General features: G+C 34.2%; 1 protein-coding gene across 3 annotated transcripts in view; it reads left to right on the plus strand.

Annotated features, from left to right (window-relative positions):
• The first annotated feature begins 1,101 nt into the window (after positions 1 to 1,101).
• The window catches only part of LOC123653619 (RNA-binding protein Musashi homolog Rbp6), a 540,105-nt gene continuing 514,821 nt past the window's right edge, over positions 1,102 to 26,385 (plus strand). Inside the window, exons 1-2 of one of the 3 annotated variants that reach the window (XM_045589614.1) lie at positions 1,102 to 1,387; positions 1,468 to 1,508. In XM_045589614.1, the coding sequence (XP_045445570.1) occupies positions 1,122 to 1,387; positions 1,468 to 1,508 (307 nt within the window). In that variant the 5' untranslated portion in view covers positions 1,102 to 1,121. The remainder of the gene's footprint in view (positions 1,388 to 1,467; positions 1,509 to 26,385) is intronic. The other 2 variants (XM_045589616.1, XM_045589613.1) reach the window with 2 other exon arrangements.

Raw genomic sequence — 26,385 nt, forward strand, 5'->3', positions numbered from 1 at the left:
CGTTCCATTGCACCTTGTGGACCAGTTATATCTATATATATAATGTATGTTCGGGGACAACTTCGTCGTTTATGAACCGATTTGGATAATTCTTTTTTTGTTGGAAAGGAGATATCCCAAGTGTGGTACCATGATAAGGAAACCAGGATCTGATGGTGGAATCCCAGAGAAATCTAACGAAACCCCCGAAAATCATAGTGACGACTAATGCGTTTGTTAATTTGTTTCGCCTATTTACGTTGCATTACTTGTCGATGTAATTGAAGCCGGTTTTTTTCGTTTGCGAGCACACAGAATTATACTATAAGTTTTGATTTTTTCTCCTGTAAATTATTTCTTGCTTCTCTACACTAAGTAGCTTAAGAACTACTTACTGTATGTTATGGAAATAGTTTTTATATTTGGTCAGCATATTAATATAAAAAAAATTACAAGTAATAAAGCTTATGGTTATTTGTGTTAACGTACCAAAATAAGAAAAAAAAAAATATTGAGTACTATTAACTGCATTTGTGCTCCTGGTAGAATATGATTCATCTAAATGTGCGCTTGTGTTATAACTATTAAAATATTATATCGTCTATAACTATTTTTGTCAAATTTAAATTTTATACTTTCATACTACGCTGTTGTCTTTTTTATAAAACTGCGCGTGTATAGGTAACTCTGTCGTTTACTATGAAGCGTTTGGCAGCGTGAAGTAAATCGGATTTCCGCGCTATGTACTCTATTTCATAATACTTTGTTGTCGAACTGTTTTGTGCCGTCTTTTCTGACGCAACTGAAACCTTATAATACTTGGATGCAGTTCTCTCAAAAATGTTGTTTTCAGTCGTTACAGTGGTAAGTAGTGTGGAAAATATAATAATTGAAAAGTTTATTTAATTTGTTTATCAATATTAAATTATAGAAGGTAAAGTTTCGAAGTTCGCCGGTAGCGTGGGGGTGGCTTGTCGGCAGTGGGTGCGCGGTGGGCGTGCTCGCGGGGGCGGCCGCTCGGCGCCGCGTGCTGGCGCGCAGCGGCGCGGCGGGGGGCGAGCACGTGTCGCGCGCTCACGTGGTGGTGACGAGCGCGTTCGCGTCCATCGTGCGGCCCGTATGAATAATTGTGTATGAAGTGAATGAATCGATGCGGCGGCGGCGCGAGAGCGGTGGGGCGGCGGGCGGCGGCGGCCGCTGCGTGGAGGGGTGCGCCGCGGCGCGGCAGTCTCGTGCCGGTAGTCGGTAGTGCAACCGAGCGACTCCGGGAGCCGTTCCCACCGCGCCGTCGCTCGCTCGTAGTCGTAGTGCCTCCGCCGGCCCGCCCCACGCCGCCGGCGTTCAAGTCCATGGAAACCCAGAACCAGGATGTGGCCCATAGCCCCGCCGAGGTGCCTAACGACCCGGGGTACGTGTGAACTCAACTCACGTGCGTGCAAAAACAGCTCGCACCGGTTTCAGGATCTAATCTTCATGTTTATATTGCAGGAAGATGTTCGTCGGAGGTCTCAGCTGGCAGACTAGTCCAGGTACGCAAGTCGAAAGCCGGCCGTGCCCTGTGCGCGCCGCCGACGGAAGTGCATCCGATGCACTCGACAGTGATATCTGATCGTCTAGTTAGATTACGTGAGATCGGAGACTCAATAGTTACAAACTTTACGGAAAACGCGGGTAAATTTCAGTGACAAATTTCACTTCCGAAATATAAACATCGGTAAAAGTTTGGTAATCAGCTGATTTGTTGTGTTGCGAAGTTTTCGTTATCGATGGAAATCATGTTGCGTATGTAATTATTTTGACTTGAGATAGCTACTGAAGATGATTAAGTTAAGGGACATGTTAATATAGATAGGTGCTGTAATTCAGTTAAGATGTCAAGGTGTATTGGCAGTCAGGTGTGCGGTGGCGGCCATGCCGGTTGCGCGCGCAGTTTCATCCGTTGCTTTGACATTTTCCTCGCATAAGCGAAAATCGTTCTTAAGGTAACAAAATTTAGTATGAAATTCGGTTACGATTCTTTAGCCGGCTTTTATCCTAAACAGTTATCACAATATAACCTCAATTTTAAGAACATACTGATGTATACACGAAACGTTGAGCTCGGGACCGGAACTTTACACAAATATGTATTTATTATATTAACAATTGGCATTAACTATATCTGTAAATAAAAAAGCTGTTTTTTTCTAAATACAAAACAAAATAAAAAATTGTTTTATTCCGATCCTGAAAATTATTATTTAAATTTACAATTTTTTCTTACATACACATTTTTTATAATTTAGTCGTTGCTAAAATGGGTCCAACTCGCAGAAATTCAATAGTTAAAACGAATTAGTTTGATCATTTTTAATTTCTCGCTGTCACGTATTTTTTTAAAATGAAATTGTGTGTATGCTAATTAAAAAGGTCCGGTGCGCGTGCGCAAGTGATGTGCCGCTTGTGGTATTGGGTCGTTCGCCCACGCTGCACTTTGATCCCTATATCTATGCCAACTTTGTTCTTCTTTGGAAATATCTAGCGCGATATATCTGCTATGACTCTAAATTAATTAAATATTATATGTTCTATCTGCCAAAAGATGTAGAGTCGCTAATATCACCAACAATTTTTATTAGCTACATATTTGTTTATTTTTGTATTGGAAAGTAGAATTCTCCACAAGGAATGTTTACTTTCTATGACCTAAAATAATTCTTGAGATTTTTTTACTTATTTTCATGAAGACGATTTTTGCATCATTCAACTTATGGCTAGATGCCAAATGTGCTTTATGGAGAGACAATTGATGCTTTGGGAGAAAATAAAAAGGAGAAACTTTTATGTTTGAAACTGTGGTTTGAAACAACGTACCTTTGAAAAAATCTAAATAATGCATTTTCTGATAACTGACTCGTTTGTTTTAAGTAAGTTTATTCTTCCCGAAGTTTGTTTGTTGAATATGTTTGTACCGTAGAGTCTTATAGATAAGATAATTTTTAAAATTAATATCACGATACTCGGTTATCGTTAGATAAGAATTGAATGTTAGTCGTCTTAACCTAATCTCGTGCGTGAATATCATCGTGTTTTGTACAATATTTGCTCAAGTTTTTCACTCAAATGACTTACACCTTCAATACCAAAAATTAATTAAAAATACTTTCTACAATGCAAACAAGCTTAGAAAACCTTAACATTTTAAAGGTTGTGACAAGATTTCGACGATAACTTTATTGTACCTTTAATGACAGTTTTATGATTTACTTTTGCAACATCCTTAACGAACAATTTTTCTGAAGTAAATTCCGTCACATTTCTATTTTAATAATTAAACGTTCTGTCATCTAAATTGGTTTTTTGCATAATAGGACAAGGTTTCTAACCTTTGTAACAAGGTTAACTTTCTAACTTTGTTCTAACTTTGTTTGTTAAAGAGAATCTCATTATTGTAGCATTACAAGTGTAAGCCATGTCCCGCAGATATTATTCGTAGACAAAAGGTTGAGTTTCGTTATCTGGCTCACTTCGCGCGCCTGGCATATCATCGACACGGCGACTCAAAGATTTACACTGCTGACTTTAACAGAAATAAACGCAGTAGGTATAATATGCATACCGTCGAGTTAATTTAACAAGAGTCCTTCGTCCGAGCGTTATGTCATTATATTAATAGGCCATTTGAGTAACGCATCTGCGTAACGACAGTATTTACATTTGTATTTAATGCACAAATGCCTCTACAAAACTGTCCAATAAATCAATCGTTGAAGTAAACAAAATTATACAGAATTTGCTTATGGAGCGCGAGTAGGTATACAATAAAACTGATATTAAAAAAAAATCTTAATCTAATTTTTTAAATTAAATTGTGATTAAATTATTAAGCTTTCATGAATCTACACAAGCTAACAACAGAGATAACTAACATTCCTTTATTAGACGGTTTTAAAGTAAATTTTCGTAATGGAATAGATATGATACGGATAGCGGTAAAGTGGCATTCAATTGAAGACGAATTTTCTTTGAGTTTATACAAACCGAGGCAGCTTTAGGTCGTTGCGTGGTCGGCTGGACTCAACACAATACAGATGAGAACGAGATCGACGTTGAACTCGTTACGGTTATTACCACGACGATTGTTTGCAGGGATCGTGTTCGCGCGACGCGCGCTTTGCATCTACCAACGTCTTACTCAACTGTTTTGTTACACAAATTCTTTTAACTATTTTATGAGGCTTGACAGATTCAATAGTTTTGCAGACGTGACCAAGAAAATTCTAATAATTGTAAATAATATATATGTTTTTTTTTATGATCTAGTTTTACTATATATATATTTATGTCTGTTACTACTATGGCGTAATGATTTTATCGTTACATGCGTATCATTACATGTAGTGGTATCAATTTTTTAAATTCTGTCTGTAGCGGTAAAAAAATCAATTTAAGTGTATTTTTCAAACTTAATTTAAAAAAAAAAAAAACATAATGGTCTTGATTTTAATGTTTTTTAAAAGCTACTTTATCAACTATATTAATTTAATGAGATTATCAATTATTCTAGAAATGTTACTATTTTGTACTTTGAGGTTATCTAAATCTTTAAAATATTACTTTAAGCACTGGGAGCAAAAAATGATTTACTTACCTATTTTTAAGAATTTTTCATCTATTGGACAACTTTTAAAATCAAAATTCACATCCATTACCGATTACTTGGGAAGACACTTTTGCAATCCTCTTATATTGGTTTCGGTAAAAAGACTTAGCCTTCGTTGAATAATACAGAGTCTTACATATGGAACAGACTATTTAGTTTTCACATACTGATTTTAATACATTTGAAAAAGTAACGTATTAAATATAAAAAAAAAAACCATCATTATCCGAAATTTAGTTTATCTAAAACAAAAGCTCAGCGATCTTTAAATTATAATAGTTGTGACAATCGTAAAGTGGAATTACGTGCGAACAGCAATAAATTTTACTGACTTGTAGACTGTAGTCCGTTAAAGACTGTGAACTTGGATCACAATCATTCTAGGGCTGATGATGAATTAGGGCTTGCAAGTTAAATGTGCTTGGTTCTTTAACTAATTATTGAAGTAAAACTTCTTTATGCTCGTGTTAAGAAAAAGAAAGATAAATGTAAATAAGATAAAAAAATAAAAGCAATTTATTTAATCATCATTTCAGCCTATCACAGTCCACTGCTGGACATAGGCCCCCACAAGTTCACGCCAAAAATGGTGTGAACTCATGTGTGTTACCCATAGTCACCACGCTGGGTAGGCGGGTTGGTGACCGCAGGGCTGGTTTTGTCGCACCGAAGACGCTGCTGCCCGTCTATGGTACTATTATTACTTACTACTATTTATTTAATATTCATACTTTATTAATTTAAGAATATAATCTGAACAGTGAAATCAAATACTTTTATTTTTAAGAAGCGTATAATTAATTAAATATCTCTTAACAATTTACGTCCCTATCGCTTATCTTTTCTTTTCCCGAGAGCTCAGCACCGGTCGATGTCTCAAACAAGAATGCCCAATCGAGTCGGAACACTTGTTTTATAGACGATGAGAAACAAGTATGGCTCCTACCCACTTGTTATATTATCAAATATTACATTTATTTATTGACGTGACAACGTCTTATAAATTGGTTTGCCGGGTGACACTTCAAGAAACTGCGTTACGCTCCGCTCACGTTATGCGCTCACAATGAGAGCGAGTGAGAGGCACGCGTCCCTTCCACTCGGGCATGGTTAGCCCGCCTAAGAGCGAGAGAGACAGACATAAAAAGTGAATGAAATTCAGTGCGAGATTCTTTGTATAAATTAATGTTTTAAATATAATTCTTTGTATAAATAAATGTTTTAAATTGTTACTATTATTTCATCCTTCTTCCTACTATACGAATGAATATTCACATTAAAATTATTTTACCACTCAAAGTCGTTGTCACGTAAAACTTTCGCCCGTATACAGACTTTACAGGCAACCAATTTTTTTATTTACACTTTATTGTACACCAAATAAGAAATAAAATAAACAAGCAACATTAACAATAATTAGTAGAAAAAAAAATGTACAAAAGGCGGCCATATTGCTTAAAAGCAATCTCTTCCAGGCAAGCTTAGGGCAAAGGAGATGATAATTATATTGACGGTGTAGGTGTACAGTTTAATTTTATAAAAAAATAATGTTAAACAACTCAATAAATAGACATACATTATAAATTAACTATTTCTTTACCTAATATAAAATAATCTGACACACGCTTGACTTGGAGAGTAAGCTGTTGAATGCGTGACGAGAGCGTTGCGAAAAGTGTGATCGGGTGAGCGACGTTACTAAGACGCTTAAATACAATTAATAAAAAACGAGTGTGCTTTAGGCCACACGACTGAAGTAAAACTACTTTAGCTCCATCTAACTTATATCTCCCTCTCAACTTCCGTTCGCCTCGGCCGATTACAATTTTCGTAACGCTCTAGTCACGCATTCACCAACTTACTCCCCTAGTCAAGCGTGCATAAAGAAGTTTTACTCCAAATATCACCGATATGAGAGAAACTTTCAACTTAGAAAGGTTTCTTATATTCATAGTCGAGCAAACATAAATAAAGCAAGTTTACCGTCCATAGAATGTCATAACACGTCGCAACAAATTATTTCTCTAATTTCTCATTTCTCCAGGCTTACATAACATCCAATATACATCCAGACGCACATCTGTGATCGTTCGGTACAGGCGACACACGCCACTGCGTTGTTGTCATTACTCATATGTCGCGCACACGACTTCACGTTGCCGATCCGCCACCGCATCCGTGAAATGTCACATGTCATAAACGCCGTCACTGATACTCAACTTTAAAACGCAAAACGCAGGGAATACTTCTGAATCCAACGGTTCATCTCTTGTCCCATTTCTAAATCCCGATGAAAGAGAGCAGCCCATCTTCAAACGACATGCTAATTGACGGCGGCGTGAAGCGAGAACTAAAAGCTGAGACTATTTTTTAGTTTTTAGTCACGTCCTAGCGTTTGTTCTCAAATAATAATTTTATGACGAAAATTTGAAACTGCAGAATTGCTTCTTGTTAAAATTCATTTTTTGTTAGTTGTAGTAATTGAGTTTTTTTTTGTAATTGTCGTTGATTGATATTTTTTCTTATACACAAATATGTACTGACAATAATTTACGATAGCGCTACACTGCGCGACACTTCGCGGGACCACATGATATAAAAATCATCACCCAGTTCGACCCAGTCAAAAGTTCTTAGGTAACATACATAAAGGGGCTGATAGACGTGCGAACTTAAAGTACGCGGTTTTTAAGATCGCGAACTTACTCGGCTCGACGTCGGTGACACACGTGAAGCTTACTCATTCTATATTGCGATGTCGTCGACAGAAGAAGCTTTGTGTTATTTAGAAATTGTATGGTATTACATCTTAAAAATCAAAAAAAAAAGACGAAGTTCGGAAATCATTCATTCTGAGTATTTTCTCAGTCAATAGTAACAAAAATTACAAATACCAATACTACAAGCGTTGCGCGTCCACGAACTGACGAAACATAATTTTGTCAACAAGTAATATATCGTAGGCAGACAAAAAAAAAAAAACAGTCAAGTAAACACCTTATTAGATAACACATTATTAGATATAACCCAAAAACTACTAGTTAGATCGCAATCTAATTTAAATGGGACCACACGACATACACCAACCACCTTTTGATTAAAACAGAAATTATGGAAAGCGGTCCACCCAGTCAAAAGTTTTGAGGTAACATATTACATATACAATCGAATTGAGAACTTCCTCCTTTTTTGGAAGTCGGTTAAAAATGGCGGCTCGCGGCTCGTAGTGCTGCCACACGTACGAACGGGTTACAAGCAAAATTTCAAACTTGTCGTATCGCCAACGGACTTACTCGGCGGTTTTAAAGTACGTACTTAGGGTGACACACTAGCGAAAAAGGTCGTCGAGCCACAAGTTCGCGAACTTACTCGCACATCTATCACCCCCTTAATAAAATACAACCGAATTGAGAACCTCCTCCTTTTTTGGAAGTCGGTTATAAAATAAGAAGTTTAGTGCTTTTTTAAATAGGTTTTTTTTTGAGAATTAGTAAAAAGTCGTTCCCTTTTTAACTACTGTAATATTTATTAGGTACTGTAGGTAATAATTTGATTGATTTTTTATTAGTTGGGAAACACTTTTAATGAAAGTAAAGAAAAAATTAATAAAATGTCAAGCCTGCCGTAAGGAACTTCGTTCCAATAAAAGAGGTGAAAAAAACTCTTAAGTAGATTTGTGAAATAAATATTTTCCTTAAACGAAATAAAAATGACATGTTATATTCTTACCTTAAACACCCATGTCATTTGGAAAAATTGTCCTTGTGCGAGTCAATTGGCTGATCAGCTTAGCTCTATAAGGATTTACAAACATAAAAGTACGCAAAACGACATAAGTAATTAGCACACTTATAGGCACAAGTATTTATATGGCTCTACTCATATTTGATATCAAACTACAATACACCAGTAATTTATTATCATGATTTATACGCGTCAATCTATTTGGTTCGACGCTAGTGTGTTTTCGGGACGGATCCTGTCGACCACACATTCAGTTTGTTACTTTACATTCTGGCATATCTATACATCAATCTATTTCGATATTGATAAAATAACAGTTCGTTAACAGAGTGATTGATTTATTTTTCTAATTGCTCTGACATATAACAATCATCTAGACAATTCAAAATCAAAGCTTTATAACGCAATTTTTTCATACACCTAAATCTGTAATTCACACATCACAACAAGTCTACTTACATAAGTCATCCGTTTGCGTCGGAATACAATTTGTAATGATTGACTTTGTTAATATTTACACGAATGTAGCGGAAAAGATTCGAGGGATATTCAACGTTAAAACAGTATTTTGAGTGTACTATAAACGGCGACTCACATTGTTTAGTGTTTATGGACTTTTTAACCGCTTGATTTGTACAGATACGGAATAAAGATGTAGAAATGAGACGGGCTCTACTCATTCTCTACTAAAATTTTTTTTTTGTCTCAAAGAACTTTCGCAATCGAATGTTTACTTTTTGAGTAATTAATTCTGTATTATTTTACTTATATTTAAAAAACGCAATGTCATTATGTTAAAGAAACGTTATATTAAAGAAATATTTTTGTAAAAACATCTGGCCGTTTCTATTTTATTTATGAATCGCCATCGTTTCTTTAAGTTTCTGACCTTGACTCGGAATCAGACTAACTGATATCTTGTTGTTTGTGATTTATATTCACAGATATCGAAGCGATATTTTCGTTTCATTTATATTTATTTACTATACATTATCCGATATCCTTTGGATGAAAATCTATTTGATTTACGGCAACTAACAGCCGCTCTGGATATTTTTGCTGTAATGGTTTCCATTAATAGAATTGTAGCGCTATATTCCTCAAAAATTTAAGTAAACACATGCAAAAATATTTTAGTATTATTAATCTGATATGAAAGATCCACATTGTTACGTCGATGCAAAGGGCTTCAATATTAATATTAAAAATGTAATCTATTAAAATAAATCGAATATAGGTACATTTTATTTCACGGAATCTGAGTTTTATTTGATAATAACAATAATCATCAGATCGTTGATATGTCGCGCAATATTAATTAAAAGTTTATTGAATTCGATGCAGGCGAAAGTAATTATCTCAGCTAAAACTTATTTTACGAATATCCTCTGTTATGACAGAACATATTAGCGTTGCGTCTGTCGAGTGTGTGTGGTGTGTGTGTGGTGTGTGTGTGGCGTGTGTGTGTGTGTGTGTGTGTGTGTGTGTGTGTGTGTGTTTTTTTTTTTTTTTTTTTTTTTTTTTTTTTTTTTTTTTTTTTCCAGAGGTATGAAAGAAACCTCTGGCGTCAACTTCCTCTTCCCCCACGGAACCGCCGCTAGGCATTACTTCGTGGAGGGAGGCTCTAGCTACTGCTCTTCCGTCATGCTGATGTCACGGGTTTTGTTTTCCGACCGCTTTCTTTCCAACCGACGGAGCTCCTGAAGAACTTCCGTCGCGAAAGCGCTTGTCGCCTGCCATGCTGCCTCCGACGATAGCATAGCTTCTATCAGAGACTCTGGCTGAATTTTCTTCGTAAGGACCTCTGACCAGGTACTACGTAACAGGTCGAAACGAGGACATGCAAAGAACACGTGCTCCGCATCTTCACTGACTCCTGGGCAGGATGGGCATATCGGAGACATATCCCGCTTATATTTATAGAGGTATTCCCGATAGCACCCATGTCCTGAGATCATTTGTGTCAGGTAGTAATTGACCTCACCATGATTACGGTTTAACCAGACATCAACCTTTGGAATAAGACGGTAGGTCCATCTGCCTTTTGTACTGGTATCCCACTTCAATTGCCATCGTCGTATGCTATTTAGTCGTTCCTCCTTGCCAAGTTCTCCAGGGCTCAGTGTGGTCGTTACTTTACGGTGGTATAGGGCTTTCCGTTCTTCGGCTAGTACTTCAATTGGCAGCATCCCAGCAATAACGTTCACAGCATCGTCAGACACTGTGCGAAAAGCACTGGCAATTTTTAAAGCGCTCAGCCGATATACTGGTGCAATTTTTCTTCGTGCTTCCTGTATTTTAAGCGCATCGGCCCAGATGGGGATTCCATACGTGAGTACAGATGTTACTACAGACGTCAGTAACGCCCTCCTTCTCTGCTTCGGGCCTCCTATGTTGGGCATTAGCCTTGATAATGTCGCTCTGACCACCGACGCTCTGGCACCCACGTGCTGCGCCTGCTGCTTGAAGTTGAGTCGGGCATCAATCATAACGCCCAAATACCGAAGAGACGGCTGGGATGTGATTTCATGAGCTCCGACTTGCAGTGTGATGGTTTCTAGCCGCTTCCTGCTAGTGATGAGTACTGCCTCAGTCTTGTGCTCCGCTAACTGCAGTCCAACTGTGTTCATCCAGTGGCTAATTTTTTCGATGGTAGCGTCAAAAGCGAAGGTGATTTCTTCGAGATGCTTTGCAACGACCACTACGGCCACATCATCTGCATATGCCACGAGTTTGGCTTCTTTTGGAAGTTGTAGTTTTAATAACCCGTCATACATGATATTCCATAAAAGTGGGCCTAATACTGAGCCCTGGGGCACTCCTCCAGTGACTTTGTATGTTTTCGGACCAGTCTTTGTATCATATTTTAGGATCCTGTCGGAAAAGTAGCTTGCAACCATCCTTCGTAAGTATCCTGGTACCTTCATTTCGTAAAGAGCTTTCATAATGCAATCCCACTTGACGGAATTGAAGGCATTTTTTATGTCTAACGTTGCTACTAGGCAGTACTTCTTAGTACCTCCCTTCCATCTGGTTCCAGCGATTGCGTCCTTAGCTGTATTGACGACGACGCTAATTGCGTCCAAGGTAGAGCGTCCTTTCCGAAAGCCGTATTGGTTGCTGGCAAGTAGCGGTTCGACTGCTGCTTCAATCCTCCTGTGTATTATGCGTTCGAGTATTTTGCCAGCAGTATCCAACATGCAGAGCGGACGATAGGATGTTGGTTCTTCCGGAGGTTTCTTTCCTTTGGGGAGGAGAACTAGCCTCTGTTGTTTCCACATAGTTGGGAATGTACCTTCTGTAAGGCAGTTGTTATAGACGTCAAGAAATATTGCAGGCACTGCTTTGATGGCAGCTTTTAGTGCAATATTTGGAATTCCACCTAGACCCGGAGCTTTCGTATTCCCTACTCTAGACCACGCTTCGAACAGCTCATTTTCTGTAATGGGTGGAAATTCTTCTGTTTCATATTGCTCTATCTGACGATGTAGTTGCATTTGGTGAGGAAACAGCGTGGCAACGATCTTGCCTAGGAGTTTGGGACAAGTGGGCGATGGCATTGGCTGGCTCTTCAGACGAGTCATGACCACCTTATACGGCCTGCCCCATGGGTGTGTGTGTGTGTGTGTGTGTGTGTGTGTGTGTGTGTGTGTGTGTGTGTGTGTGTGTGTGTGTGTGTGTGTGTGTGTGTGTGAGCGAGACAGAGGGGTGATTCGGAAGAAGTACAACGAATCAGAAATTTATGCGCTTTTATTAGGTAATAGCATAAGATATTTAATGAAGCAGCAGTCAATGAAGTTTCTACTTTAATACTAAAACTAAAAAATTGACTGAACTACTTTTCGAATTTCAATATCACTTTTATAAATGTCATATCCACAAGAAGGGTTAAATTAGTCTGGGGGCCTAGGCTGTGATTTTGCGCCACGAGTAGTTTCAAATCTTTGTCTAAAATGCTAAGAAGCATGCGACTATTAAATTCAAATGACATAGTACTGTAGTCGTTTGACGGTCGATAGTAGACTTTGTTTTACCTTATCTTATATGTAACCGGTTTTAATTTTTAGTTAAATACCCATATTTATACCACGTTAAATAAAAGTTAGTTTGTTTTATAGTACACGTTCAACTCAGGAAAGTTGCTAAAATTGGTCATCTTAAGAAGTTCTATTGAAATTCTAAACTTAACCTTGTTATGAGGATAACGTATCAACATTTATTCTAGTATAACAGTAAGGCAAACTTGGTTTCTAATTGAAATAAGACATTACAAGACATCAAATAACTGTCCGAAAGTAAAGACTATTATTATTGTCGGAGTAAATCCATGGCCAGAGTCACTAGTCCGTTGACATAGTTTTTAGTGGCCTTGGTTTCTGCTCCGGAGGTTGTGGGTTCGATTTACACCGGCGTCTGGGCGTATTCTTTATATTTATTTCTATACGTATTATTTCTATGTATATTTATAAATATATATACACGAACATATTTAACAGTCCATGTTACCTATAACATAAGCATTACGTCGATTATCATAGGAACTTATGTTCCTATAAGATATTTATTTATTTAATTTATCGTAGTACCTAATTGGCAAAAATTGCTTTACATCAGATGACAGGTGAAGCGGGCTGTTAAACTTATTTCGGACATTGAAAATCCCTTGACGGGATTGGTTTGTACAAAGAAATTAGATAATTTTATTTTTTCCGGTATAAATAATTTGTTATAGTTTACTGCAAAAATGTACTAAGAGTGTTGATAATTACAGATATAGAATAATTAAAAAATATTAGCTTTCTTTAAAACAACTCGAATTCATTTACTCGAGGTAAACAAAGCAACAATGAAGTACCTAGTTGTTTGTATTTATCGTTGCTATTCGTTTTATTCAAATGCAGCTATAATACTGACTGTGTGTATAATGTTAACAGTTTATTATTTTGGCCTTCACTTATTTCATCGGAATATGCATCACAATATGAAGTAACGCATGCGTTAATCCTTGGCAATTGTAACTGTTGAGGAATTTACTGAGCTATGCTTGAAAACTTCTTATATACAGTAGCACAAATTACAGAGCATGTAGTGAAATTTAAAGTTATTTAGTAAAATTAGTGACGACGAATATCAAACAAGCGTGAAAATCGTATCAGGTAGCTGTCACACCTAATAGTGATAATGGTAAAGGTAGATGTTTAATTTCACCCATTTATTTTCGCCTTAGATTATATTTTTAAGACAAATCGTAGGTTTGAAGACAACTAAGTTAATTATAGAGCTAGTGGTTTAACATGCGTAAATCACACCGGCGAATATTAACATTTAAAGTAAGTAGATACTTCTTTCAACTAACAGATTTTTTTGCAGACCTAGATTTGAAAAATCATATAAGTACTTTCATAAGTGTATACAAAATTGCTGACTATAATGATAATAATTTAATTAATTATAAAATATTTTCTTTTGTTTTGTTAGTTTCTAAATATAAATAATTTTTATTCTCTTCTCTCTTAGATAAACCTTTTTAAGCTTCAATAGCAATAAAACTAAAATGGTTGTAAGACACAATCTGACTAGAACAATTAAAAGTCCCAAGAAGAAAACAATAATTTTTATTAAAAAATTACATCAAAATACCTTTTATTATTCTTTTCTATTAAAAAGTTTATGCAACTTTTTCTCTAGATTCTCATTTAGAATATTAAAACTAGCTCTATGACAAAGTAGCGACCTTTTAGTATTAATTAATCTATAGAAATTCCATTTACTATCAACAATTTCTAAGGAAATGTTTACGTCAAGTAACTGACGTAAAATTAAACAGTGACGGTGCTACGTAGTACGTACGTCTGTCGATAGTCAATAAATACATTAGATCACTGCGGATTTCATGCCACATATATCACTAATAACGTCTCTTCTATTAGGTTCACTTCTTGCTAATGGCAAGATACAAGAAATAAACGAACTTGATTTATCGTTGTTCCGTACATTTAACTTAATTTTAAACACTGGTGAGTGAGTGAGTAAGGAGTGTAATTTAACTGTTTGAATATTTTTGTTTTGTTCTCAAGAACTACACTGATCTATTTTCAGATTAGTTTAAGTATAAGTTCGTATGTATGTGAATAATTAAATCGAATACACGTAATCGACCACAACTTTATTTCTGATTTTCAAGACTAATTTCAGGTTTAAGAGGTTTTTTAAAAATCTTTTTTAATAATTATGTAAAACCGAAATATAAATATTTTTCATTGGTAACACTAATTTAAACTTCTGCTATGGAACCTTTAGAAGCGAGAAATTAAAGAATTCGAAACCTGTGTGTTGTTTATATATATATATATATATATATATATATACTTAAGTATTTGAAAGAAATGACACAAATTATATGTAGTTTAAAGAATTTATTACTTACTACTATTCGGATTTTTTTTTTGTTATTTATGTAGCTTTAAAGTAATCTGAATAGAGGTACACAGTTTTATTAAGAGAGTTCTGATTTAAGAGAAAGTTCTTGGAATAATGCCAAAACACGTGTCTTACCGCTACGATAACATTATGAACGTAGTGGAATAAACACGTTTACTCAATCCGTGCCTGACGTAAATTAACATCGTAAAACTATTAGCAAACGCTTTTTGCGGCTTAAATGATTAAGTACACGCTAATTGATAAGTGACCATAGCGTATTCGGTGAAAGATAGTGCCTTATAATTCACAGTTGTATGTTCAATTATTATTAGATTACCTCACGTTGTGTACCGAGCTTAAATTTTAATTTAATATCTCTATTGCTACCTGTTTAGAAACACATTACAATAAAATATGATGCTACAACTATGCATTATATACGAATAGAATTAAAACGTTTTTCCGTACATTTACCGTAATTGTTAAATTTGCTGCACCATACTTACTAGCCGCTTATTGTGCCGGATCTTCAAAAATGTATATCCGCGGATACGGATCCGGATACGGATATTTAGTCTGAAGATCCGCGGATACGGATACGGATCTTTATTTACTCACTCAATCGGTGTCGGCACGTGACCTTGAAACGACAATCTTCAAAAGTGGAAATAAGAACGAGGTGAAAAGCTAAAGACCGATTTCTAAATTATGTATTTTCGCAAAAATACTCGATAGAATAGTTCATACCCAGGTGTACAGCTTTTTCTCATCTTTGTTTATCCCCGAGCAACATATATTTGTTAAAAGCTGCTCAACAGTTTCCAATTTGTTACTTTTGACAGACTATACTACTTTTAGCATGGACTCGAGTGCGCAGGTTTACATTCGCTGATTACTGTAAATATTTTGATCGTATTGATCATACGATACTCCTGAAAAAGCTCCTTGATGCTGGAATTCACGGGAATTTATACAGGTGGTTTAAAGCTTACGTTGAAATGAGATCTCAAGCTGTTGTTCTCAATAGCTATATATCCTCATGCAACTGAGTAGCTTCTGGAGTCCCACAAAGCTCACTACTAAGACCCTTGCTGTTTAATATTTTCATAAATGAATGTAGTCTCATGCTTCAAGCATTCGAAATTCCTACTTTATGCTGATGAGATGAAGATCTTTCAAAGTGTACGTAGTGAAAAGGATTTTCATCTTCTACAGGAGGATCTCTTATTCGAAAATTATTTTTACATAAATAAATTAGATATTAATGTCGCGAAATGCTTTTAGAAATAATCGCGTAATATTAATAATACCAAATTTAAATATCTATTAAGACAGCAGGAGCTTAAATTAATAATTGAAATACGAGACTTAGGCGTTACTCATAACTCTAAACTGACGTGTGAGAAACATATAAACAATATTGTAAAAAAAGCGAATAAGTCCATAGGTCATTCTACGCCAAAGTACTAAATTTAATAGTATTAAACTTGTTAAGACCCTTTATTGCTTATATGTGCGTAGCATACTCGAACACTGTTCGCATCATTTGGAATCATCCATATGTTGTTTATATCAATAGGTTAGAAAAAATCCAGCGTAAATTTATGCAGCGTAATATATATATCTTCAGTTCAAGTCTAACAAGTGTGACGAATGTTATGAAAATAGATGTAAAAGACATCATATATTACCGTTGCATGAAAGGTATAAAATATCAGACATTACATTGTTGACCAGGATAACGCAAAATGAATTAGATTATTCCGATTTTCTCAGTAAAATTTACCTAAAGGCGTCTAAAAGATCCTTAAGACAACCCCTCAACTAATAATAAATGTTTACAATTATAGATGCCAAATAATTATTAATTATTCTACTTAATCACACAATCTAAGTTATTATGCAGCATTTTATCGTTTCAATTGAATTTGAAAGTTAATAAAAGATCTGCAAAAGATCCGCGAGAAAAGTGACGGATACGGATACAGATACGGACCTCATTTTTCCCGCGGATGTCCGCGGATACGGATAAGGATATCCGGAACATCACTAATACCTACATACATATATACCACCGCATCATAACTTACCTAATTTAAAAGTGGACATAAAGCATTAGTTGTCAATTATCTGACTAACTATAAAATTCATTCTCATTTATTGAAAATTTGTACTAAAGTAAGATAGACTTCTTAATAAATTATTTGCGTAGGCTCATCAAATATACTAGACAGAAATAAAAATAGTCTCTCGCAGGAGTGCACGGGCGGAATTTCGCGTGAGTGTGACATTCAGCTTCACGTTTTGCTGGATTTCGATGCGGTACGCTATTTTAATTTAAGATATGCTATGCATTAGTCGGTGGGCAATTCCTATTTCTGTCGCGAGTGAATGACAGCTAGCTGAGAGTAGTCATGTCGATTGCAAACGCGACCTTTGCGCTGAGCGCACGCACTGCACTGCTGGCCTATGATAGCCCTATGCACTAATCCACTTATATTCTGATACTAGCTCACATCGACATGGTTTCTTGTCACGCCATTGAACTTTGTCATTCTATTTGTACTTATCATTATCCAATGCTAGATTATAACAACTTAATTGATAAAATTACCACTAGCGTTGTTAAATAGTCTTATATAGTCGTATGTCGTTAGTCTTATATATAAAATTCTCGTGTCACAATGATAGTTACCATACTCCTTCGAAACGGCTGGACCGATTTTTATGAAATTTTGTGTGCATATCGGGTAAGTCTGAGAATCGGCCAACATCTATTTTTCATACCTCTAAGTTATAAGGGGGATTAAGGGGGTTTATAACAACGCAACCGCAAAACAACGTTTGCGGGGTCAGCTTAGCATTTTATATAATGATAATTTTTCTCGCTCCGTTGGCATATGCATACGGACGTATGCAGAAATAAACAAACAGAAGTTTAGTCCATTCACTCTGTACTGACATTTCACAGAACATTTCGTGCCAATCCCAACCAATTGTATAGAACTTACTTTAGTCTTAATTATTACCTCTCTGTTTCCTTGTGAAAATTTTATTAAATAAATCGATCTTGTATCTTAGATAAATTAAATAATTTATGAAGAATTTACATGTTTGATACGATATTGAGATGAGGGAAGTAATAAAATCTGTATTATTTATGTGACTCTCATTTCAATAGAAATTTTGGCTTGATATTGCTAGCTAAATATACTTTCAGTTTTGCTGCGTAGTCTTCTAATCCGATTACTGAATTTAAATGTCCGACCTTCAGGATTAAAAAGTTGATTAAGTGAGCCTAAATAAACAGTAAAAACTGTGGTAAAATGATTACATTATAGTATAAAAATAATATATATATTTTTTTAGAATTTATTGAACTTCAGTAATTTTGACATACTCAATTAAATAAAATATTCATTGGGTTAAGCGTTTGTAGAGCAGAAAGAAGACCGAGACATGGAATGCGTGTTTTAAAAGAAAATTCTAACGGACTGTTCACAAAAACGGTCAGGAACCCTTTTGAAGAAACGTTTAAACTTTTATAAAACGGTTCTCAATAAAATTAAGTAGAAAAAGGCGTGTACCGGTATAATGGTGTGCTTGAGACCATCTCATACAAAATTTACTATAATAATACAAGCAATTTTGTGAGCTATGTAGTTACCTACGAGCGTTTTGACCTATTTTTCAAGTAAGTTTGTTTTTCCTTAGAGCATTTATGTGAATAATACTTGTGGAAATGCGGAAAATATTTTTTGATCCTATTTATACTTTCATGAAATATATTTAACGACGTATTAAAATTTGAAATAAATGAAAAGAAAAATACAAATAATAATATGCTATAATACTATCATGGAATCTAATGCTTGTATTTTTGGTACCTACCCACTAATATTCACTAATATTGTAAAAAATTACTAATTAATTAGTACACGTCATTCGACGATAATCCTTTAAAGTTCACGTATTTGTGTAATGTGTAGTATTTTGAAAAAAAAAATTAAAATACGGGTTTCAAAATAGTAAATAATTGTACTGTAACCAGTTGTAGAAATATATTTATTTGTTTTTTTTTTAATCGTTTGGTTGAATGTGTTTTTTCGTCAACTTAATAAGATCATTAAAATAGGCATAGCCAAAAAAAATGCGATTGAATTAGTTTCGAAAAGTCGTTGTTTTATATTTATTTTATTTTATTTAACGACGGGCATAAATATATAGAGCACGCGACGCCGCAGGCACAGGTACATATTATTATAAAAATTAATTGTGGTCACTGACCTTTCCTTTGGAAATGATAACATATATTCCTATTTTTATTTTTTATTTATTGTTTCATGACCTTTCCTTTTGAAATGATAACATATATTTCTAATTTTATTTTAGTTGTTGTTTTAAAGCCATGAAAGTCTATGTTATTTTAATTAAGTACTATGTCGTCGACTAGTATTTATGAATAAAACGAGTTATGTTAATTTATCAGAAACGTTTTAATTGCTAATCACAAAATTCCAATTTTGGAACGAAAAATATTTTCATTTAAATTATTTAAGGTGACATTAAAGAATATTTATTAAACATATCACGCAAAGTCTTTAATCTGCAATTTTAGAAATTCATCACGCGGCTGTTTTACTTTGAGGCGTCATATTTAGAATCTATGTATGAATCTATACATCTAACTCTGATAATTTGTGGCCATGGACGTATATTTTGAAATTATTAAAAAGAAACACGTTTATTTTCAATGTTATCGAAATGAATTAAAGTTAAGCGATTCAATGAAATTTTTAAACTTTACTTTTTGTTTCGTCATCAATTTTTCTGTTATAAAACTATACAAAAAATGTGACAATTTTTGATCATTCTGTTGATCAAGAAAAAAAAAATGGCAACTACGATCAATGTTTTATTTCACGCTTGGAAGAAGTTGTACTATTAAAATTTGACGATAAGTTTTAGACTCAATTTCAATTTAAACACATTGTTATCTGTGATATTATTTCCTACTTATTTATTACCTAGTTTTGTATTCGATTTTCTTTTTCACATTAAAAAACATTATTTAAATTTGTACGATTTTATTTTTGTGTACCCACACATTTAATTGGCTAGAGCGCCGACACGGTCAGTCGGAGACGCGGGTTCGAATCCCGCTGGAGCGGTCAATTTTTGATATGATATTCAAAAAAAAAAAAAAAAAATATTTAAATTGTATATAACTCATGTGTCAGTAAAATCTGTTTAAATTGTAGGTTAATATAATGAATATAGACATATTGCTACATTCTTTAGCAAGATCAAGGCGTGATCAACAAATATTAAATGCCACCTTTAATCCTTTGAAGATTTAATGAACTACCATGCGTATTCTATAAATTTTACCAACTTAATATATTATCCATATAACTACTTACAAGCGGTTGACTGTAATTTGTGTCTTGTTGAAATAAATAACTGATGTTTCGCCGAAGCTAGAACGATATTTCAAGGCGACTAAAAGCTTAAACAATATTCGTCATATTGTGATTCTATATATAAATGTGAAGAGAGCCGAACCACTTCAAAAATAGCCGTATGTGTGACACCGTAAATCTTAGTTACGATGAAAGTTAGCGTGTAAATCAGCAGCCCGAGCGGCTAAATAATACATTGAGTTTTATTGCATTTTCAATTGTCTATTTTCCCCCCTAAAACGAAAATGCATCTTAAACGAAAAGTGCATGTTTAATACATTAAAATAATGTTCTTGAATATTTTTTATTATTATTTCACAATGTAGAAGATAATTGTTTGAAGTAGAGAACCAAGTTGTTTTATAAAATCAAATATGTTTGGTATGATAAAAAACTCTTTTTAAAAACCAACAAAATGTTTTTTCCCGAATGGAATTAGCACTCGGAAGGTATTTATTATTATAACTTATTTTAATATCGACAAACTAAATATAGGAAAATATGAAATGAAGCAATAAAAAAATTTATAATTAATCTTCCAACGCTTATTTAAAAATTATTAAATATTCAATAACATACAATTTTTCAAATTCTTTAAGGGAGAATTCATATAAAATCACTCTCGGCAGGCTAACATAAATAAACAACAACATATTTTCAATAAAAAACCTATTGAATGTATTGTGATAAATACGATATTACAAAAACAATACTTTACCTCGTTGTCATCGTTGAAAATAATCTAGTAAACTTGACAAATCTTCAGAAGTTTCATTAGTCCCACGTGCACAGCAACGAATGACTTGTAAAGTTCGTAATTACAAATTATATTGCATATAATATATTTCTATAAAAACCCATCTGTTTCATATTATAAATTAATTCCTATGGAGCCTAAACTATTACTGAACAATATTTTACACTGTAGGTAAACATGAATGTATGTTTAGCGTTACCGTAATTTAATACAATTGCACTTTTGGCGTATTTAGAGTAACTGTATAAATCGTGAGCCAGCAGATAGTTTCCGATGAATGGGTCAGTAATCATCTGCATTTGTGACCATTATCTCAATTGGCGACTCAATGAGCGGCCTCCAGCGCCGGACACCGCACCCGCGCGTTACCCCACAATGTTCGTTTGTTTGCTTCATAATGTGCTTTTCGCTACATATGTGACTAGCTTTTGTCTGTGTCTTTGTTTGATCGTATTTAATTTTGATATAAATAAAATGGCTATAGGCTTTATTATTAACATAGTTGTTGGAATCGATTTATAACTTATAATCATCCCGTTGCAAAATAAATAAAAGTATCTACTGTCAAGTTGTCTCTATTAAGTTGCAAACTGCCAATTTTGCCTTGCACTGTAATACTCAATTAACATGTGTATGTGTGCTATCATCAAATAAACTACACGCGTCATACATTGTTTTGACGAGTCAAGAACGCGTTATCTTCTGCAGTGCGTAGTAATTAATTATTTGTCTGATTGCCAAAGATAACAAATACTGCGGCATCTGATACTATAAACTGCCTAATTTAATTACGAAATTTCAGTTAACTAACCCTAAAATACCTGAAGTTATTTAGCAGAATGGTTCTGTAAATTCGCGTTCTTAATTTTATGACCATTTTGTTTATAATAAAAAAAAAGTCGTTTATGTTTCAGTATTTTAATATCGTGTATAATTTTTATCATCTATACACTAATAGTTGTGATAAATTTAAACAACCTTGTCATATTTTTATGCATATATCTTAAACTTTTTTATAATTTTTCAAATAAAAAAAAATGATGTTATGAAAAACTATCAGGTTCAAATTAAAGGCTATGAGTATTTATTTAATTTACAATTTTTTACTAACGACATTTTCCCAAAATGTATAGTTTTTTTATTGTTTAAATTTGAATTTTAATCTATACTTCTCTTCAGCCTGTAATATCCCAATGCTGGACATAGGCCTCTTTCCCCATGTAGGAGAAGGGTCAGAGCGTGATCCACTATGCTGCCCCAATGCGTACATCGTACAGCGTAATCAGGTGTACATGATAACAACGGGGACCGACGGCTTAACGTGCTCTCCGAGGCACGCTTCTGAGACCCACAAAGACTGCACAATCACCCAGACTACAGCAAACATTTGTATAGCCAATATAATTGTTCGTCATGTGCGGGGATCGAACCCGCAACCGCTAGCGCAACAGCCACAAATCAATGCTGTGACCGTTGCGCCAACGCGTCGTCGCGCGCGTTATTCTATATTTTAATGGTAAAATTTTTGATTAACGTGCCAAAATATAAAATAAAAAGTTATAAATAATAATGTTTTAAGACGTATTTGTAATAAAATATATTTTAAAGTGTTTTTTTCGTTCGAATGTTTCACAAAATGTTTAAAAAAATGCCCGATTATAATAAAAATGAATAATAATGTGACTAAATTTTTTACAGGTGAATACAGTATAGCGTACTCCTTTAGATTTTATGATGGTAATATCGATCATACATAAGATATCAATTCACTTTTTTGTATTTAGTAGAGTAATCGAGTTTTCTCTATTTTTCTTACTTGTGTTTAAGATTAATTTATTGTTTTATTAAAAATAACATTGTCTGGTAACAAGATGTGTGTTAGAAAATGTATTCATAAATAGATATAACAATATTTTGTATTAGTGTTATAGACTTTATTTTCTAGTAAACACCGACTAGCGGTATTTAGTATGTTTATTTTGAATTTTTTACATTGATTTAGATTATACCAATGCAGTTTTCCTTTTAAGTAATGAAACACTAAACTGTATTAAAAACCACTTATAGTAAAACCCTTGAAACGGATACAACTCCCAGTATTCACTAATTTCCAGCGAAATGAAGCATGTTAGTTATAAGATACACCGTAAGCAAATGTTTCACGGAGTAATGTGGACATGCCATGTTATTATGTTATAAGATCAATCACTGTAATAAGAATAAATTACACGTTAGATTCACGGAAAAATATTTTTCCCAGGGTTACGCAAGCGGTAATTGTGGTGGAGCACCTTAGTTGCCATCCTCCGAAGTTTGGTAAGTGAGGCACTCCATTTTTACACAGTCTGCCCGACGTGATTCCGGAGAGAAATATTTTGTTGATTGTACCGCTCGTGACCTGTAACACAGCTCTTGACACGAACATAACCAGTGCGGAACATAACGCATAAATAGATCTTTCCCGGGAACCACCGGAAGCATATTTCACACGTAGAGTAGCCGCTTGAGACCTAGTCAGTGCTTAATAGTTAGCTTAGCGTCTAACGGTCGGTGTCACGCTATGCATGATTATGATAAGAGCACGATTAGTTTCTTCTAATACCATAGTTAATTACTTCACCTTTTTGTGATATTTTAAATTTTATTGCACCTTTTTTATTCATTTTTACTTTCTACGACACTTTTTTATTATCTAATAAAATATTAAAATGTACTATATAAGTGAGATAATTGATCACATTTTTGTTAAAGCAAAAACTGGCGAAATTCAAAGGAAGCCATCGATGTAATCTTAGAAGATCCAGGAAGGGTTTAAGCCAGTGAACCTGAGCGCAAGACAACTGATCCGTGTAATGGAAGTCTGCGAATTTAGGCCCATCATTTTCCTTTGTCCCTCTTTCTTTATGCATATGGTAACGTCTATATTTGAGTGAGTACGATCTACTTTTATACCTAATCTCTTTATACGTGAGTATATTTCTCGTGTATTTCGGTATTCGCACAGTCATGTCAATTGAAACGTTTGAACGAAACGAGAATTGTTTGAAAGAAATCCTTTAAAAGTGTGACGGTTGTATTTTTATACTGTTATAAACAGTAGGAAGTATATCTGACTGAAATGTATTTATATGCGGACGTCGTACAAGGCGCATACGCCGGCAGACGACACTCGTGTAATCCGATTACGTGTAACAAAATGCTACGCGCACCGCGGCTAGTCTCGCCGGCAACCACCCCTCTCGTTTGTTCAGTATATGTTACCATGTAATAACTCTCTACAAATTTGACTTGGAAGATTTATAGAATACGATGACATCAAAGAGAACGACAAAGGTTTTTTAAACAGCGGTAAAATATATTTTGTATTTTGATTATTTTTTTTTGCAATTTTGGTTTTGAGGTGTAGTTTAACGTAGATATTTTTTATAGTCACTCTCGAGAAATTGTGCCTTTTATTTTAAGTTTAGCGTTACATTATTGACTAAAAAGAAACAAATATATGGAAGTGATCAAGTTCAATATGCAATATACAACGAAAAAACAGCATCCTATAAAATAATAAGAAAATGTACTTCGCACTTATAGTTTTATAAATTGTGCTATTTAAAAAGACTTATACGCCAGTGCGCTACTGTACTACCACCAGTGTACTACTTTATAAATTATATTCTTATAAATTAAATTAAAATTGACTTTTGCTTAAGCTGGTTAAAAGAAAAAACAAGCCACGTCCAAATGTAGAGAGAGTTCTCGGTCCTCGTGTAATCCGATTACGTGACAAAATGTTGTCACTCCATGACCTCCCGAATCTACCAACATTTTTATACAATTTATATGCCTTATTTAAAAGGACATTAAGTTATCATCGCTTTAATGTCATTGCGGTATATTATACGCGATGAACGTTGAGTTCTTAATTTTTAATAATATTATTTAATATTTTAAAGAATAATGTTATTTTAATAAAAATATTTGATTTAGTATTGGGAAATTATTCTAAATAAGTGCCAATGTTGTATTTCATACGCGACACATAACATCTAAGTTATTTTAACTATTTATTTAGCAATTTAAAAACTAGCTATCTCAAGTGATTTTATATGCGTCTTCCTATGTAATTGTTGCTTCGCATGTGCATATGAGTTTCAATTATGTCTGTTAATTGTTTAGCAAGCCCTTCAAAAACGACCATAATGCTTTGATTAATTATTGATCTGAACAAGTTATCTGTTACAATTTAAACATTAGACAGCCCCGGTGTATAAGCTACCTTGATGCTTAATTTCTCCGAATCCCAAAGATGAATGTTACAATTATGACTCATGTTTATCTCACTTTTTTATACACATGTAGCCTATACCTATAGCGTATATAAAAATTTACCTATCATATGAACTCGTACATTAATTCCATATTCTAATAATATAAAACTTATTTGAATGCTTTAATCATATTACGATGTTAAATAAACTATAAATATAATGGTGATGATAAGCTCAGCAAAAGTTGTCGCGATCACGCGTTTCCTATTGGACTTTAAAATGCGTGAGAAGATTTTTTTTCACTGTAATATGGATGTCAACAGCCTTTACATAAAATATCACCATTATAAAAAAAAATGTCACGAAACCATTACAACATTGAATGTATGAGATAAAGTTACAGTATAGGTTATTGAATTGCAAATATTTTATAGATAAAAGAATTGCAATAAAAGAACTATTACTACATGCTGCGACAGATAGAAAAAAGAATAAATTGTTATATTATAGACTAGTTGAGACCGCGACTTCGTCCGCGTGGAATTAAAAAAAAATATTGTTCAGCTCGCGGAGTTACAAAATAAAAATATACCTTAATAAAAATAAACGTAGCCTAAGTTGCTCCTTATTACATCAGCTATCTGCCAGTGAAAGTCTCGTCAAAATCGGTCTAGCCGTTTCAGAAATCAGCCGGAACTATGGTCGGTATATGTACCCCGTGTATACATACATCCAAATGTATTTAGTAAAAAGCGGTTATTTTAAAATTACAAACAGACACTCCAATTTTATTTATTTGTATAGATGTACCTACGATGATTTCTACGGCGACTTATACCTCGAATATTATAATTATTATAATATTATAAGGCCGAAGACTTTGTTTGTCGATTTTCTATTAAATTAAGCTTACCTATTATTTATTAATACCATAATTTTAATAATTAAATTAAGCAAAAAAATAAATAAACGTCAAATCATTACTATTTACAGGTAGAATGTAGTTGAAAAATTTCGCTTAATGACCGTGACAAATTTTATTCTTCCAATTACCGTGATTGACTTGAACTGTGAAGTTTTCGGTAATAGTCAGTACTGGTTTACTCGCGTTTAGAC

Source organism: Melitaea cinxia, chromosome 5 (genome assembly GCF_905220565.1).
Source record: "Melitaea cinxia chromosome 5, ilMelCinx1.1, whole genome shotgun sequence".
Taxonomy (NCBI): Eukaryota; Metazoa; Arthropoda; class Insecta; order Lepidoptera; family Nymphalidae; genus Melitaea; species Melitaea cinxia.